This window comes from Phytophthora cinnamomi (genome assembly GCF_018691715.1).
Source record: "Phytophthora cinnamomi strain GKB4 chromosome Unknown Contig6, whole genome shotgun sequence".
Taxonomy (NCBI): domain Eukaryota; phylum Oomycota; class Peronosporomycetes; order Peronosporales; family Peronosporaceae; genus Phytophthora; species Phytophthora cinnamomi.
In genome coordinates, this window is record NW_027150939.1 from 604477 (window position 1) to 620883 (window position 16407).

Sequence of the window (16407 nt, forward strand, 5' to 3'; positions counted from 1 at the left end):
CACTCGTGCGCACCGGTGGCTCAGTTTCTGGAAGTGGCGAATGGACGCCGGACGACTGTCGTGATTGCCACGACGCACGCCGTGTACGAGGGCGACGAGATCACCGTCGACTACGGGCCCGACCTTTGGTTCGTGTGTCGCTGCGGTTACCCCAATTGCCGCCATCGCGACATCCAAGATCAACAAGACCCGTAGGCGTGAGGCGCACGTGGAGGACAGGTTGCAGTCATGAGGAAGATAATGGGAGCTTTGCTGCATTGGTAAGCATGGAATTTGTATGCTGTATTCACGTTAATTTGATCCTGCTGTTGAAGCTAACTGCGTTGAAGTTGCCTCGAGTGTTAGAGCTTTGCCAGCTATGTTGACGTGTCAGCGGAGATTGCCGCTACGTTGGCGCCAAAATGAACAAGCCTCTGCATATTCTATTCGAATCTACTGCAAGCGCACTCGGTTTGCGCGCGAACTCGGCCTGCAGGTTAGACCTCACGACTATCAGTTCCGAGGCGAAAACTTCAAGCTAGCTGAGTTGTGCCGGCCTCGTTCAGACCTCGCCCGACCGAGCGGATGCCAAGCTCTACTAACCTTCATTCTTGCTTTTACCAAGCCGTCACAAGTCACCTCCTCCGTACCACCAAGACGGCTCTCCTCCTTCATCATCCCTGGTACGCTGTTTTGCTGGCTAGTGCTACCGTCACCGATCACTGCAACTTACGTGTTCATGCTTTTTGTTCAGATGGCGAAGCTGACCGGAAGTACTAACTACTAGCTGTCTGGAGTGCGCCGCCTCCTGACGCTCGTCGAGCACTACCTGCCCCTCGGTAAGGACGAATGGGAGCGACTGGCAATCGCTTACAACTCCAACCGAGGGCGTGGCGTCGCAGAGCGAGACCATGAGAGCCTCCGCCGAAAGTTCAAGATGCTCTTCGGAGCACGCAAACCCACCGGTGTGGCCGACATGCCGCCGCACGTGAAGCAAGCGAAGCTGCTAAAGCAGTCCATCGACGCCAAGGCCAGTGTGGTCGACATGGACGACGGCGCCGACGTCGACAATGAAGTCGAGGAGGAGGGCGAGGAGGAGGAGTATCAAGCCGATTTGTGCTTCGACTTCGAGGGCGACGAGGGGCTCGGTGACAACCCGCGCGTGGGCGGCGATGCGGACACGAGCGAGAGAGTCTCCACCAGCGACTCCGTGCATTCTGGCGAGACGCAGACATCGGTCGGGACAACACCAACATGGCCAGCGGCGTCTTCTCGGACTTGCTGCACACGTCCGGTGTGTGCGAGGGGTTGGAGGCTTTCGCTACGCCGCGACCGTCTCCGCTGGCTGCGCAGTTGACGCAGAGAAAGTTGCGATCTTCTACAACAAAGAAGACGGGTCAAGGCCCGAGTGCGGCGGGACCGGCGGTCTCTGCTGCGTTCACAGCAACCGCCAACGCTGCTAGTGCAATGAGTTGCCCCCGACCAGCCTCGGCTGGACGTCCGCAAGACAAGAAACCACCGACGGAGAAGCGCTACGCGACTTCCTCCAACAGGCTTGGAGGCATCAACTTGGCTGAGTTCCGCGATACCGTGGGACGCAAGCGTGCTGCGGACGAAGACGAAGAACTGGCTGAGGCTAGCTATGCTAAAACAAAGCGCGTGAAGGCTATGAGGGCGACCGCAGAGCTCAAGAAGCGCTTGTCTGACCTGGAGAGCAGCTCCAGCAACATGGTGGGCACCATGTTCGAAATGCTGCTCGTGATGCGCGAGGAAAACGAGCGCAAGGCGGAACTTCGCCGCGCTGACGAAGATCAGCGTCGTCGTGACGAACAAACGGCACGCGAGGCACGCTATCTAGCAGACAAGGCGGAGGAGCGGCGCCGTCAGGAGACGCAGGAGGCGGAGGAGCGCGCCCGTCGTGACAAGGAAGACGCTGGTGCACGCACTCAAGAACTCTTGCTCATCCTGGGAGCTCTAACAAAGAAAGAATGAGCTGTGAATGCTCTAGTGTGGTGAAGATAACAGCGCGGAAGATACAAAGAGGGAGGAAGTGCATTTAGTAGCGTAACATCTCAAACAGCCCTTAGTAATGACGATCACAGTCCATTTACATAGCTTCGAGTGCGAACCCTGTTCTGTATTGGTTAGTAGCTGTGCCGATGCATCCAGCGGTAGCGCTGCTGTACGAAAACTAAGTAAATCAACTACGAAACTTTGAATTCAACCATCTTTACACCAACGCAATCATACAGCTTCAAACCCGCCCTGCTTCGGCAAATCCATCACGCCCGCGAACGTGGTCTTGATCTCGGAGATGCCGACCGTGCGAACTCTGTAGTTCGCCATCCTAAATAGGTTGTTGAGGCGCATGCCTCGTAGGATCGGGTCGTAGGGCAGCGGCAGATTCAGGCGGCTGTAAACTTTCTGGACACTGCCCATTCCCCACTCGGCAGCCTGCCGAATGGAGGTGATCGCATTATGCAGTGTGCGTGCGGCACTGCGAAGACAAGGCTCAATTCGTTCGATGTCTCCGTCCTTCAAGGGGGTCAGGATCCTCCCCGTCATGGCCGTAGAACAAGGAAATGCAGAGTCAGACACTACATTCATGAGCTCATTGGGGCACAACTGCGGGTCCGTCAGCTTGTTGCGGAACTCCAAGGACGTGTCCGAGTCGTTCCACGACCCCGGACAGTTGTGCTTCGACCAAATGATGCAGCCGTCGGTCGCAAAACAAATCGTGCCGGTCACGAAGACCGAGTGCAGCCAGCCATTGTACATGGCGTTTTGAAGGTCGGCGTTAGAGGGCTGCTGGACCTGTACATTACCCACGTCACATCCGTCTAAAGTTAGTAGATATAGACTAAAAGCAGCTAATACCATTCACATGTACAGTACACGCACGCGTAAGTTTTTACCGTCGATAAATCCGAACGTGTGGGTCAGCAAAGGTTCGCGTTTGTTGACCATGCGTGCAAGCTCCACCTAACGTGAGGGCGAGGGCCAGGAGATGCGTGCAGGTGCGTAACCAGTCAGCGCTAGCGACAGCGCTTCTTCGGCCTTGCGCAGCGTTCGTGATAGAGTGCTTGGCGGCACCCCGAACGTGATGCACAGCGAGCTCTGTTCCATAGAGCCCACGTAGAAACTTAGTACGAGCCCCAGCACTTGGTGTAGGTAGCGCAGCTTTGGGGGACGGCCTCGTGACGACGGGGGCGGGAGGTCGTAGAAGCTAGCGAACCTACCCAGCAACTGATGAAATGCACCCCTATATACATGTACATGGAGGAGGTGTTAGCGTAGGAATAGAGTCATAGATGTTAGTTGCAGCTTACCTGGTTAGACTCGTTGCATTCAGAAAATTCAGGTCGGAGCCATGCTTGTAGAGAGTCATCCATGCGGACTCGTACGGTGCATCGAGGCACCTAGTAGTCAGGTAGTGGCGCGCGCGCATGGCGATGCGCCATTCCTCCTCCAGCATCAGCTGGTGGACGTCGCGTCGAGCGTCGCACACGCGCTCGTTGTGCGTCCTAAACGCCTCACACAGGAGCAGGAGCATGCTGTCGTCGTCCTCGAACATCGCGCTCGCAGGAAGCTCGCAGGAGGGATCTCGAAGGGAAATGGCGACCTTCAAGCCAAACTTCAAGCAGAACTGGATAGATTTGGCTGTACAAGTGTCCCGTTCGAAATGTCCTATGTAGTGCAAACTGAATCGATATCTTTCTAATATGAGACCGTTTGAATCGACCAGAGATTGGTCATTAAGATATTTGTGGTGGACAGAATTTGGGCTATGTTGACATACTTGGTGATATGTCCTGTCATATCTGCTGCATCTATGTTGAGTGATTTCCCTATTTTTGGTAGGCGTCCATTGGCACAAGCACCAGCGTGTACGGCACGGACAGCATTCCCGCTCCAATGATTGACATCATGAAGCTCATGTACACGCAGACAGCGCCGAAACGGGCACCCAGCGACGGCTTCGGCTGGAGCTTGAGGTTACGCCTGCTTGGCGTGGCGGCAGCGAACGCGTGCTGGACGCAGGCGACAGGATCGGCGACTTTAACATGGTGCTTGGTTGTTACCGCTGTCCTTCGATCATTCGAAAAAGGGTGTATCAAATCTGTTATGTAATGAACGGAGCAGCTACAGTGCACTGCAACGCAGAGCGCTTCATTGTGGCTGCTGGTCTGCTACTCCGCCAGCTTCAACGCCAGCTTCAACCTCTCCTGGCCTCATCTCGGGGTCTTGCAGCGCGAAAGTTGCCGTGCTGGCGCTACCATTTCGAAAAGTGCAACCTCCTCTAGCGTCCACCTCCAAAACGTCCACCGCCAGATCAGAAAACTGGTCCATACCAGAAAGCGCGTGCGTGGAACGTGTGACGCGGCAGACCGTACTCGAATGACTGTCGCCCTTGTCGTTAGTGATGGTCTGCAAAGTCTCCGCTAACGCCCAAGCCATTCCTGAATTTGCCTGGTGGCGCACACGTGCCTCGTAGCAGCTCAACCGCCCGAACAACACCATGGCGAGCACCTGTCCGTGGGGCATGCCCACCTCCTCCTCTTCCGAGCCGGCTAAGCCGCAGCCCAGCATGCAGGACCTGATGGACGAGGCGCTGGCGCTCAGCCTCTACGAGCAGGAGGTGAGCGCGCTGCAGCGCGAGATCAACCCCGAGTACCAGAGCAGCGTCTTCACGAACCTGCAGCGCAGCAAGGAGCGCCGCGAGCAGGACCGCAACAAGCAGCTGCTGAACGCCGACAGCTTCGACGTCGTGGCCGAGGCCTCCGGCGAGGGCCAAGTCGCTCCCTCGGTGCTCACGCGCGCGCCTGGCGCCGGGGCGGGCGCCGCAGCTCTGGCACGCGCCCGCGTGACCGGCTCCTTGTCCATGGAGGACGCCGCGCACGGAGCTGGCAGCGGCAAGGGCTTCACGTCGCTCAGGGAGAGCCAGCGGCGCCAGCAGAAGAACGAGAAGAAGGGTTTCGGAGCCGGCAGAGTGGAGGCTGAGACCCATGCCACCGCCGACGGAGTCATGGACGAGCGCACCACGCTGATCCTGCAGAAGATGATCAACAGGGGCGAGCTGGATGAGGTGCACGGCTGCGTGCAGAGTGGCAAGGAGGCCCATGTGTACTTCGCAGTAGGCACGGATGAGGTCACGATGCGCCCTGTGCAACTGGCGGTCAAGATCTTCCGCACGACGCTCAACGAGTTCGGCAACCGCCACGAGTACGTGACGGGGGACCGCCGCTTCGATCTCCACTTCCAGAAGAAGGACCTTCGTCGGCAGATCAAGGCCTGGACGGACAAGGAGTACCGCAACCTGTGCCGTGCTGCCAAGTGCAACATCCGTGCGCCCGCTCCGATTGTCTGCAAGGAACACGTGCTGGTAATGCAGTTCGTGGGCGCCGATGGATGGCCCGAGCCGACGCTGAAGGATGTACAGGCAGACTGGTCGCCAAAGCAGCAGGCCCGCGCGTACGCTGATGTTCTGCAGGCTACCCGAGCTCTGTACCAGCGAGCGCACTTGGTTCATGGCGATCTGAGCGAGTACAACATCCTTTACTCGCACCGCGAGAAGCGTATCTGGCTTATCGACTTTGGCCAGGCTGTTGATCGATCACACCCTGACACGGAGAAGTTCTTGCGACGGGATCTGCACACAATCAACCGGTTCTTCCAGCGAGGCGATCTGCTCGAAGCTACAGCTGAGGAGGTTGGTTTGATCTCCGATGAGACGGCATATGAATACGTGGTCAGCGAGACACCCAAGGATGTGGTTGCTGATTTCCCGGTGCTTGCAGCACTCCTCGAAGAACTAACGGACGTGCCAGAGACCGAAGGAGAGGATGGAGACGAGGTCGAGGTCGTTCACGAGGAGAACGCACAGGAGGAGGTCGAAGTTCAAGGCTCGTCTCAGGCAGGCGAGGCTCGGACAATTCCCGAGGCTCAGAAAGCAGAAGTACCAGCTGAAAAGGGTGACCAGCCCCAAGATCTATCGAAGGCCGAGCACGACTCCCTTTGAGCTTGCATTTTTCTACGAAAACACCCTCGTTTCTGCTTCTTAACAACAGGAATGAACTCTAAACAAAAACGTTTTTCTGCTTTTGCAAACCCAAAACAAGTGGCTAATGAAGCAGATATGACAAGTTGTTGTGCACGCCATTTTACTTTTAGCAGTGACATTGCCATCTACTTGCGCTGTTGTGCAACGTGTAATCAATGCTAGATAGCGATAGTAAGCTCGAATTGTACAGTATCACTTACATAATTGGAAGGTCGGCTCTTCCGAGCTGTGCAGCAGCATTTTGGAGCCGCCAGCGCGTCTGGAGATGAAAAAACGTTCTACCGACGTGGCATCCAGCGAGCTACTCGAGTTTATTGACGGGATATGGTGTTGCGAGGGCGGTGTATCGTTATATTATACTTGTAGCGAGCCTCATGACAAGCCTCCACCTGTTGAGGTGCTTTTGGACCACCTTTAAAAATTGTCTTCAACTCGTGCTGATCACCTTGTGCGCCGTACCCTTGTTTGCATGGCGTAACGGTCTCCCTGGTCGACTCAACATTTAGCGTGGATGGCTATTGACCTCAGAATGTCTGCCGATGTGGATTCGCGTCACGTCACGTGACTCATATGGCTGGCGTTATCGGTCGACCAGCGAAACCAGCTACGTACAGTACATGTACGTAGGCAACCGTCGAGTCATGTGCTCTGTCAGCTCAACACTGTTGAGCCAGCGGTTATGCTCTTGACCAAAAGCCCTGCTACGCTGCGAAGAGGAATGATGAGTTGGCGGTGTCGGATCCAATGTGAAGGTTCGATCAACATACATATACTGTACCATGGTAACTCACTGGAGCAGGTTTGCAGACCATTGGCGGTGCGTGTATTAATACCTGCGGCTACAAGTCTTGACCAAGTCGCAGACGAGAAACAAATGCACGGTACGTGCTTCTTGAGATGGAGCACTAAGCTGAACTTCGAACGCGAAGAGAAGAGCGAGCAACTCCCGTATCCGGGCGAGCCTACGTAGTCCCCGCCGATTACTCTGATTCGATCCGAAGCCAGGCAAACATGCAATGCGGCCCACGGCAACGGCTTGCCAATCCGCGCAGTCCGTCACTATCCCCGAGCTGGCAGCAGACCAAACATGGAACCCTTGAGCTGCGTGCATGAAGTTCATGCCATGAACTGCAGGAGAATGGCGCTGCTTGACGTGGGCGATCCGTGCTGCGGCGGAGCACCTTGTCACGTCAACGGCGAGCCGCCGTTGGGCCAATCGCCTCGGGTCGGTCTCTGCTCCAGTGTTTGCAGTACAATTTGTACCGCCTCAAACTGCCAAAAGCAATACCATATGTTAATATGTCGTGGAATCCGATCCAAAGATTCTGCAAGTTCATACAAACCACAAGATACCCGACCTGCGAGACTGGATGCGTCTCACGCTCGGCTTCCGTATGCAAACGAATCGTCGGCCCATCTCCATAGGAGCCCGACTATCAAATCCGCAGGCACCGCCTGTACCTTCGCGCATCTCCGTGCACGCGGCCAACCAACGTTTGGCCCGCGGGCCTGCGATGCCGACGTCAGCCGAAATCGAGAGACTGGAGACCACGCATTCCCGAAAGCTCCGGCCGCTGGACACGCCCCCGTACCATGAGCCAGCGTCTGTCCATCTCGCACGCGTCCGTGTCCAACCCGCCGACGCCCGTCGTCGCCACCGAGACTGTGGACAGCGACCCCACGTCCGCAGCCAAGCGCGGCTCCGTGTGGCAATGGGTTGTGGGCTGCGTCTTCCTGGTGTGCGTGGCCATCATCTGGAACTTCAGCAGCGTGCTCATCCAGTACATTTTCAACGACCTGTCCTTCGAGGCGCCGTTCTTCCTCACGTCCTTCGGCATGGCGCTCTTCTCCGTGAACCTCCCCATCTACTACGTGACCAAGGTGTGGCTACCGCATTTGGGCCGCGGCCTGTCGGGCCAGAGCTCGTCCGATCTCCCGCAGGTCAAGACCGAGGCGACCCCCGGCGTGACGCAGACCCCGCACGACAAGGCCACGCTCCGCCGCACCATGATCGCGGCGGCCATCGTGTCCCCGCTGTGGTTCATCGCCAACTTCACGTACAACGAAAGCCTCAACCTCACCAGTATCACGAGCAGCACGATTCTCAGCGCCACGTCTTCCGTGTTCACGTTGATCCTGGCCGTGTGGATTCTAAAGGAGCGCTTCACGTGGCTCAAGGCGTTGGGTGTGGTGCTCTGCATGGCTGGCAACTGCACGACGCTCGCGAAAGACTCCAGCGGTGGCATCTCCGAGGGATTCTGGGGTGACGTCTGTGCATTACTCGGTGCAATTTTTTACGGTGTGTATACAACTGCTATTCGCAAATACTTGCCGGACGACGCGGGCATGAGTGTGTCGCTCTTCTTCGGCTTCGTGGGGCTCTTTAGTCTCGTCGTGCTCGCCATCTTCTGCATCATCTTCAACTACACCGGCGTCGAGTCTCTCCAGGGGCTCACGTGGGAGATCGTGGGTCTGCTCTTTGTCCAGGGTCTACTCAACAACGTGCTGGCCGACTATCTCTGGGCCGTGTCCATCATGTATACCTCGACAACAACAGCGACGATCGGCTTGTCGCTGACGGTGCCCATGGCCATCTTCTCGGACTGGATCGTCAACGACATCAAGCCCGGTTGGGTCACGTTCCTCTCCTCCGTGCTGGTGCTTGGCGGCTTCGTCGTCCTGGCCATCACCACGCGCAAGGAGCAACTGAGTGCCGGGGCTGAGACTGAACAGGAGTCTTCCGACGCGGCCGAGGCGCTCTCGCCCAAGTCCCCCGCCACTCACTACCGAATGTCAACGGATGCTAACTAAGTGATAGCCTCATATGAAATAACCGTGATCTAGCAAGCCGAGAGCCTCCCTCTCATTTCTGCGTGCCGAGATACTAACGTTAGTAGTCTTCGCCAGATTCAGGTTCCACGAGATTCCTTCGGAAGGAGTCCATCATCCGCAGCGCCGTCTCCATCCGCTGCTAGGGTCAGCCACGAGTCGGTGGACTGCGCTACGTCAGGGGCGAATCAATTCAATCAACACGCCGAGTTGTGACTTTCTGTTTTTTTCGCCAGCTATTATGTATTTTTTCCGCGTTTGGAGTCCTTTGTTACAAAAACAAAATGATGGACGGTACGGTGCTTCAATTTACTTCCCACTTTGGTACATACCGGTATTGGTGGCCCACCACTAATGATGGGCGGTGCGCGGCGAGCCTCAGCAGGAAGAATGACCAGCACAGCTCTACCCATGTTGGCAGCACTTGTGTAGCAAGCGTCAACCTCTCAGCGGGCCAGTACAGGAAATTTGAGAGCTGCCTATTATGTGCTGGCACGGATGATCACAGAAGTTTCGCTTAAGTTTGAGCAGATACCCTTGGCAATGTTGCCCATAGGACCTAGCGCAGGGGTGACTCCACAGTCTGGAGACTTCCTGTGCTGCTCGTAGCTCGGCTCTTCGTGTAACGAAACGTTTCGCAATAGCTCTCCATTTTGCGAAAAGTCCGTCTGCCCCAATAGCATCGCGATCAGCGCACAGCGCACGGTTCGCGATGGACGTCATGATGAATATGACGACAGAAGACGTGCGGAGACTGCGTGGGCAGTTCACAGGCAGCCTGGAGCTGGAAGCGTTCGTGAGGCTGATGAAGAAGAGTCTGCGCGACCGTATTCACTCCGAGCTGGACTTCGTTGTCAGCGTGATCGAGCTCTTCCACACCATTGACGTGAACGGAGACGCGGTGCTGGACTGGGACGAGTTCACGGGCTACATGATGGACGCCGGACAGGCCAAAGCCGACTTCTACTTCGAGGGTCGAGGCCGCTCCAACAAGCACTATGTCCCGCTGACCATGCTCCCACCAGACCCGAAGACCCCGTTGCGCCACATCACGTCGCGCGTACAACAAATGCGGTTCTTGACAGACCAAAATGCAGTGGCATACTTTGAGGCGAACTCGGACGTCGTGTACATTTACGGTCTGCAGTTTGATCGCAATGACGGCCCTCGACACCTCTCCACCATGCGTCTGCACACAGCTTTTCAAGAGCACGCCATAATTGACGTGGTGCATGTGCCCACGCGCAAGTCTCTCGTGACGTCCTCAGTGCTCGTACGGGGTTATCTGAGCATTTGGAGCGTGACAGACCTGTATAACCCAGTGATGACACATCGACTCGAATCTCTCGCTGCCCACGAGCACTTGTGCTGGGTGCCTTCGCTCAAGGTCATGGCCACGTCCGCAGTGATATTTCCTGGTATAGAGACTGACTCCAAGCGAGACAGCTATCGCCCAAATGCTGGCACAGACCAACCCCACACCAAAGTCAGTCAGCTTGAGCTCTGGGATTTGTCCGGCAAGATTCGAGCGCCTCCACCGGGTACAATTGCCACGAAAGAAGTCACGGTAGTGCAGGAGCGACTCAAGGGAGTCACAGCAATTGTAGCCTTCCGGTCCATCAATCGCACCTACCTTGCTGTTGGCCGTGAAGATGGTATCTTGACTGTCGTGGATTCTGAGACTGGCGAGGAAGTAGGATCGTTCGACGCTCACGGAAGTGGAGTCAAAGTCTTGGTGTATTCGAACGAGGTGGAGAGTCTAGCTAGTGTTGGTTTCCACTCGTACGCTGACGAGACCTCTTTGCATATTTCGACGTGGAAGAAAACAAGTTCGGCCGGAATGCTGTTGCACGACACGACTCTCAGGCAGCACGAAGCCCCCGTTGAGCTGCTGGCCTTTGTTGATTCCAATCACCAACTGATCAGTGTCGACCGAACCGAGACTTTCAACGTTTACTCGAGCGTGATGCGAACGCCAACATCAGACCCGTGGGAATGCCTCCAGTCTTTTCAGTATGCCCCCCCTCCCGCTTCAAATTGGCAACTTCCCCAGAACCTCTGGAGCATGTTTGTGGTGCCTGAAACAGCAGCCAGTGATCCCGTGTTGATCACAGCAGGGACCAAAGTGAGATTCTACGATCATTGCGAGGTTAAGCCGCGCGAGGAAGTCTTCTTCGCGTATTATTGCAGCGTGCTGAACGTGGTTGTCGGGGCTACGAGCACAAAGCTGCTGCTTTGGAAGGGAGACACTGGCACCCTCTGGAAAACGTACGAGTATGCTGGAATAGTGTCATCTACCGAGGGCCCAACAGTAGCGAACTCACAACTTAATTGTACACAAACTGTATCGCGAGTAGCTCATGCTCGAGCAATTACTGCAGTCTGTGTCGATGATCGTGAGCGTAAAATTATTGTCGGCGACGATGCAGGAAGCATCAAGGTGGTGAATGCCGTCAATGGCAACGTGATGAAAGAGCTGGACCCGCATACAGAATGTGTCGTGAGCGTCTCGTACGTATTGTATGGAAAGCGTGTCATTTCGGTGTCAGCGGACTCTGTTCTGCACATATATGACGAGAACAACCCACAGGGCTATTACGTTCCATTTGGAGGGGGACCCATCCTGTCGGTACTCTTTGCAGCACTGCGCTTGCTTCCTGAAATTGAGTTGGCGCCAACGTCTGCAGCCGAAGAAAACGATCAACCTTTATCCGAGCGTATTACGCAGCAAACTTTGTCTTCAGCTGAGCATCATGGCAACAACTGTAGATCCAGTGCTGCCAAGTACGTGATCATGAAAAGCACAGGCAACGAAGCACTAAACCTTATCGCTGTGCTTGTAGCGAATCCTCGTGGGGATAGCTTTATCCAGGTGTGGGATTTTGACATGAGCCACTCGCAAGGCACGTGTATTGCTCCGCAGTCTTGCGGAGAGATCACGAGTATGTCGTTTTTCGGGTCAACGGCAGACATCGTAGGTGGCACTTCGTCTGGACGAGCGTATTTGTGGTCCCCAGTCCCAGGAACGACATCGTACAGATGTCTAATGGAATTGGCATCCTCACCGCCGACCATGGACGTGAAAGCAAGTAAACACAATGCAGCTATTACCCATATCATAACAACCTGTGTCCCGGAAACTGCCCATGCCAACAACACGGAAAATAATGATAATTCCTCGGAGACTGGAAAAGTGGACAGCTCGACTGAAATGTCAGGTCTGAAGCGCTTACAGCTTTTCTCCTGTAGACCAGCCATCAAGGATTGCCTTCGATTGGAACAGGAATGTGGCGTGCACGTGTACGCAAGTGACGAAGCTGGGTTTGTGACTCAATGGCACGTTCGTCGGTCCTGCCAATACATCTTGGCCCCCACTTCACTTCAGTCCGGTCGACCCATGTCAAGGCCGTCGTCAGGTAATGGTCGAGGCCGTTTTGGGGCTTCTGGCACCAATTCTGCCGCATTCCAGCACGAGGAAATGGCCATCAGTTTCGACTCGATCGCTGCGCTGTACCACCACGCATTGACGAAGAGTACGAGCAGTGCTTGCCTTCTTGACAACACAAACACTGAGCCCGGTGTACAAACGACGATCAACATCGTGAGAGCTAATCGACAGTGGCAAGCACACAGCGGAGCGGTGCTCTCTCTGCAGGTGGCTACGAATCCGGTTGCAGTTGTAACATCGTCGGTGAGTGGACAAATCAAGCTTTGGGGAGTGGATGGAGAGCCTTACGGCGTACTCGACCACTTCGCCACCAGACGAGCTCCGCTTAATCATCCTTGGACCTTTCCAGTCGACATGGCAGCACGCCGGCAGCAGCGCGAGGCAGAGGCGAAGGAACTATTGCAAAGACCTGCAGGGCATACGTGGCGAAGCGTCCTCAAGCCGCGTGTATCTGTCCTGCAGGAGCGATTATCTCTGACGAAACGCGACTTGTCCTTCTCTCACGAACGCCCACGGTCACGAAAGGTGAACGCTAGGCCTTCTGAAGCTGGTCGTGCCGTGCGAAATTTCATCCTAGCTCAAACAACTTCAGGAGTGGAAACCAAGCGGATGGCGCCTTCGTCTGCCTTCAAAACAGTCGACCAGGACACTTCATCATTGCGTAAGTTTTTGTGCGATGCCGAGGTTGCTTATACCTGCGGCTTACTTGTCTCCTCCCATGCTCAGATTCCGTGCTGAAAGAACTCGAGCAGTTCCAGCTCAGCGCGGACGGCACCACCGAGTGCACTAGTGCTCGAGGTGACAGGATGGACTCGCGATCCAAAAAATACGCCATGGTAACTCTTGCAGACGTGAAGTCTAGTTTGTCCCGTCCTCGGCGAGGTAGCAATTCGGTGCACTGCGACCTGCCAGCAAACAGTCAACGCATTAGTCAGGAGAGTGTTGCGAGAATCAAACCATTAGTCGTGGTCCCGAAAATGAAGTGTAAAGAGCTCTTCATCACGTCAGCCCCCTCCCACACGGTCAATCGCATGGAGCTGGTCGAGTACCTCTGGCAGGGTTCGAAGGCCTCTAACCAGGATAAAGAACTGACCAGCGCAACTACGAGCAAGTACGTCACGGAGCCAAAAGCAAGACCTCGGGCACAGAAAGGATCTGATGGCGTGCTACGGTACCATGTCAAGATGGCGCACACCTGGCAACCGCTGCAAAATCGATAATTGATGCCAAAACTTGCTAGGATAATAGAGCAACAGATTACGAGTATAACTTACATTCATTAGGTTTGTAGCTGGTGCTTCTATCGCCTTGCTACGGTCTTGCTTCTGAAGCATTTCCTGGATGAATTCTGATTCATTGTCTTGCTGACCAAAAAGGAGGCGAACGCTTGATCCTTACTCGTTCGCGTCTGCTGGATCGAAGGAAGAGCTGATCGGGTAGGTTCGGGTTTGGTTGGAGCACGACACGGTGCGCAGGTATCGGACACGGAGCAGCGGGACACAAGACCCCAAAATGCTGACTCCACTAAAACGAACCACGCAGGACTGGACTTGAACGGACTGCTTGAGTAGAGAGTAGGTCACAGGAATACAGAGCCGTCTTCGGGCTCTCTTCAGCGCATGTGGTTCATAACGGCGCGCAGGCCGTACATTAGTCCGGCCTGCTTGCGCGCCTCGGCAACAAGCAGAATGACATGACACTTCTCGGACGGGCTGAGCGTACGGTCAAAGTGCTCGAAGTCTTCCTGACGCACCTTCCAGGGCGTGCACGCAACCTTCTTCAGGAAAATTTTCGTCGGCCGGTTCAGATACGTGTTAACCTGTCGGTAGTCGTAGTCATCGTGGCAAATACCAAAGATGCGGTGCACGTAGTACCACACGGCGTCGCGGTAGGGACTGGTGTCCACGCACTCCTCCTTCTTAGCACCAAAGTAATCGTACGTGAGCTTGTTGGTCAGGTTGAACAAGTCTTCCAGGATCTGGCCCGCCTCGCCGGGGAAATACCGCTTCACGAGCGAGAAGCAGTGCTCGTCCCAGCTGAAGTCCTCCGTGTGCAGCACCTCGTACTCCTCGGACCGGACGTCAAAGTCGGCATAGCGGATAACGCTCCCACCGCAGAACCGCCACAGCGTGTCTTTCCGCCGGCTGGCCGTCGTGGCGTTAATCCCGTAATCAGCTTCATCAACGACCACCTCGAAGCCGTCGTCAGCGCCGTACTCCACATCCTCGTCGTCCTCCCCCTCTCCCAGCTCGTTCTGCTCGTTGTTGTCCTCCTCCTCTTCGTCGGCAGTGTCGCTGTCCAGTCCGCTGTTCTTCTTGAGCTGCTTCAGCAGCATTTCGTCGTCGCGGTCGATGGTCGACAGGTCCACGCTGCTGCAGCTGCTGGCATCGGCGCCCTCTTGGTTGTCCACGTCGGCGGCCGCGGACTCGGCGTCCAGCGCGTATCCGAACTGGCCGAACACGGCAAGGTCCACCTCCTCGGCGCAGCCGACGCCCAGCGCGATGCTGGCCATGGAGTGGGCCTGGCACAGCACGATGATGGCGTGCACGAGCTCCGAGACGGACCACGAGTCGTCCTGGTCTGAGCGCAGCAGCTCGGCAACGTGGTCGGCCGTGAGCAGCCAGGGGCGGTGCGCGAGCAGCGAGCTGAGCTCGTGCAGGCGGAAGAGCTTGGGCGGCACGTAGTCGAGGCCCTTGATCCACTCACCGTCGCCGCCGTTCACCACGAAGTTGTACTGCTGCAGGTCGGCCAGGTAGTGGCAGCGGAGTTCGCTGGCGCCCATGACGGCGATGTAGCTGCGCCACTGGAGGGGCAGCGTGCCGTCGCGCGTCATGGTGGAGGCCAGGCTGCGGTCGAAGAGCTCCAGGTAGCTCGGGTGCCAGGCCAGGATCTGCATCAGATGCGTCACGCGGCCCGTGCGCAGGAAAGTTTCCTGGAAGAGCGTGCGCAGCGCGTCGTCCTGCTCGGCGTCCACGCGCGGGACGCTCTCGGCCGCGGCGTCCTCGGGCGCGTCGCCGTTGACGAAGAAGTACGACACGCGCGTCTGGCGCGCTCGCAGCTCGCGGGCCTCGGGGAACTTTTCCTCCACGACGTCCACGACCTGCGCGAGCGCCTCGCGGATGGCGGCGAAGGGCGCGTCCAGCATCAGGCGCAGCGCCGTCGGGTGGAAGTCCGTGACGAGCGTCGGGTCCTCGCGCGCCAGCAGCTCGCGCAGCTCGTCCGTGATGCGCGCCAGCATCTGCTGCTGCACGTCGGCGTCCGACACGAGCACGCGGCGGAAGAACACGTCGCGCTTGACGCCCACGCGCCGCGCGGCCTCGGCGAAGCTCAGCGGCTCCTCCATGAGCCACGACTGACTTGAAGTTTGTATGGTGCCGGGCGTACTCTTGGCGGCTGTGCGCTCGAGGCTCAACTTGGGGAATGGACACACTTTTGCACACGGCGGATCGCCGGAGGGAATAAGCCCCGATTTGCGCCAATGGGCGCGCCATATCAGAGCGGATGGCCAATCAGCGCGCGTTGCGACGCCGCCGCAGGCAGAGAGCGGCCGGCCGTCGTCGGCCCGGCGGCGAGCCCTGTCTGCCGCGTGCAGTTCGGACGGAGCGCGAGCCTCTCTGGCGCACGCTGCGAAGTGGCGCCCACAGAGAGCCATGGCACCATCGTCGTCGTCGCCGGCACCAGCGCCGCTATATCCAGCGAGCCGGCTCACGCTTAATTTAGCTAATTTAGCCCGGCCAGGCGTTCAAGCTATCACAAATGTTTGCTGGCCGTTGCCAGCCACGGAAAATTTCGCTTGGTGGGGCTGCGCGGCCAATCCCGGCCCGGGAAAGATCGCGCTAGGGATCGGGCAGGTCCGACTTGGGCCCCACTATGGGCCTGCGCCTCTCCCTGATTCTCCGCACTAAGTACGAAAGTGACGCGGCGCGACACGTTGCTGGTCGGGCTGCGGGAAGGCAACCTCAAGAAGCTACCGCCGCGGGGTCTGCTTGCAGCGGTGGGCTGGGCTGGGCAGCACCAGCATCTTCGGGTCATGCAAAAGCTGTCGTCTCGGCCGCGATGGTGGGCGCCACCGGCGTCCGGCGGCAAAGAA

The 16407-nt window shown here is 56.9% G+C and overlaps 8 protein-coding genes across 8 annotated transcripts; 4 read left to right on the forward strand and 4 right to left on the reverse strand.

Annotated features, from left to right (window-relative positions):
* Positions 1-916: 916 nt before the first annotated feature.
* IUM83_07398 (uncharacterized protein) lies at positions 917-1971 on the forward strand (the record flags this gene model as incomplete). Its single annotated transcript, XM_067931689.1, has 2 exons — positions 917-1127; positions 1211-1971. The coding sequence occupies 2 exons, from the start codon at positions 917-919 to the stop codon at positions 1969-1971; spliced, it is 972 nt and encodes a 323-aa protein (XP_067799074.1).
* Positions 1972-2223: 252 nt separating this feature from the next.
* On the reverse strand, positions 2224-2946 carry IUM83_07399 (uncharacterized protein; the record flags this gene model as incomplete). Its single annotated transcript, XM_067931690.1, has 2 exons — positions 2224-2793; positions 2881-2946. 2 exons carry the CDS (start codon positions 2944-2946, stop codon positions 2224-2226), a joined length of 636 nt encoding a protein of 211 aa, XP_067799163.1.
* Positions 2947-2961: 15 nt separating this feature from the next.
* On the reverse strand, positions 2962-3553 carry IUM83_07400 (uncharacterized protein; the record flags this gene model as incomplete). Its single annotated transcript, XM_067931691.1, has 2 exons — positions 2962-3214; positions 3309-3553. 2 exons carry the CDS (start codon positions 3551-3553, stop codon positions 2962-2964), a joined length of 498 nt encoding a protein of 165 aa, XP_067798937.1.
* Positions 3554-4522: 969 nt separating this feature from the next.
* On the forward strand, positions 4523-5998 carry IUM83_07401 (Atypical/RIO protein kinase; the record flags this gene model as incomplete). The annotated part of the gene is made up of 1 exon (XM_067931692.1): positions 4523-5998. The coding sequence occupies one exon, from the start codon at positions 4523-4525 to the stop codon at positions 5996-5998; it is 1476 nt and encodes a 491-aa protein (XP_067798936.1).
* A 1565-nt stretch (positions 5999-7563) lies between these two features.
* Positions 7564-7878, reverse strand: IUM83_07402 (uncharacterized protein; the record flags this gene model as incomplete). Its single annotated transcript, XM_067931693.1, has 1 exon — positions 7564-7878. The coding sequence occupies one exon, from the start codon at positions 7876-7878 to the stop codon at positions 7564-7566; it is 315 nt and encodes a 104-aa protein (XP_067798935.1).
* IUM83_07403 (Drug/Metabolite transporter (DMT) Superfamily) lies at positions 7634-8851 on the forward strand (the record flags this gene model as incomplete). The annotated part of the gene is made up of 1 exon (XM_067931694.1): positions 7634-8851. The coding sequence occupies one exon, from the start codon at positions 7634-7636 to the stop codon at positions 8849-8851; it is 1218 nt and encodes a 405-aa protein (XP_067798934.1).
* A 730-nt stretch (positions 8852-9581) lies between these two features.
* Positions 9582-10966, forward strand: IUM83_07404 (uncharacterized protein; the record flags this gene model as incomplete). The annotated part of the gene is made up of 2 exons (XM_067931695.1): positions 9582-10882; positions 10960-10966. The coding sequence occupies 2 exons, from the start codon at positions 9582-9584 to the stop codon at positions 10964-10966; spliced, it is 1308 nt and encodes a 435-aa protein (XP_067798941.1).
* A 2963-nt stretch (positions 10967-13929) lies between these two features.
* IUM83_07405 (Sestrin-like protein) lies at positions 13930-15660 on the reverse strand (the record flags this gene model as incomplete). Its single annotated transcript, XM_067931696.1, has 3 exons — positions 13930-14985; positions 15040-15249; positions 15301-15660. The coding sequence occupies 3 exons, from the start codon at positions 15658-15660 to the stop codon at positions 13930-13932; spliced, it is 1626 nt and encodes a 541-aa protein (XP_067798940.1).
* Between the last annotated feature and the right edge of the window lie 747 nt (positions 15661-16407).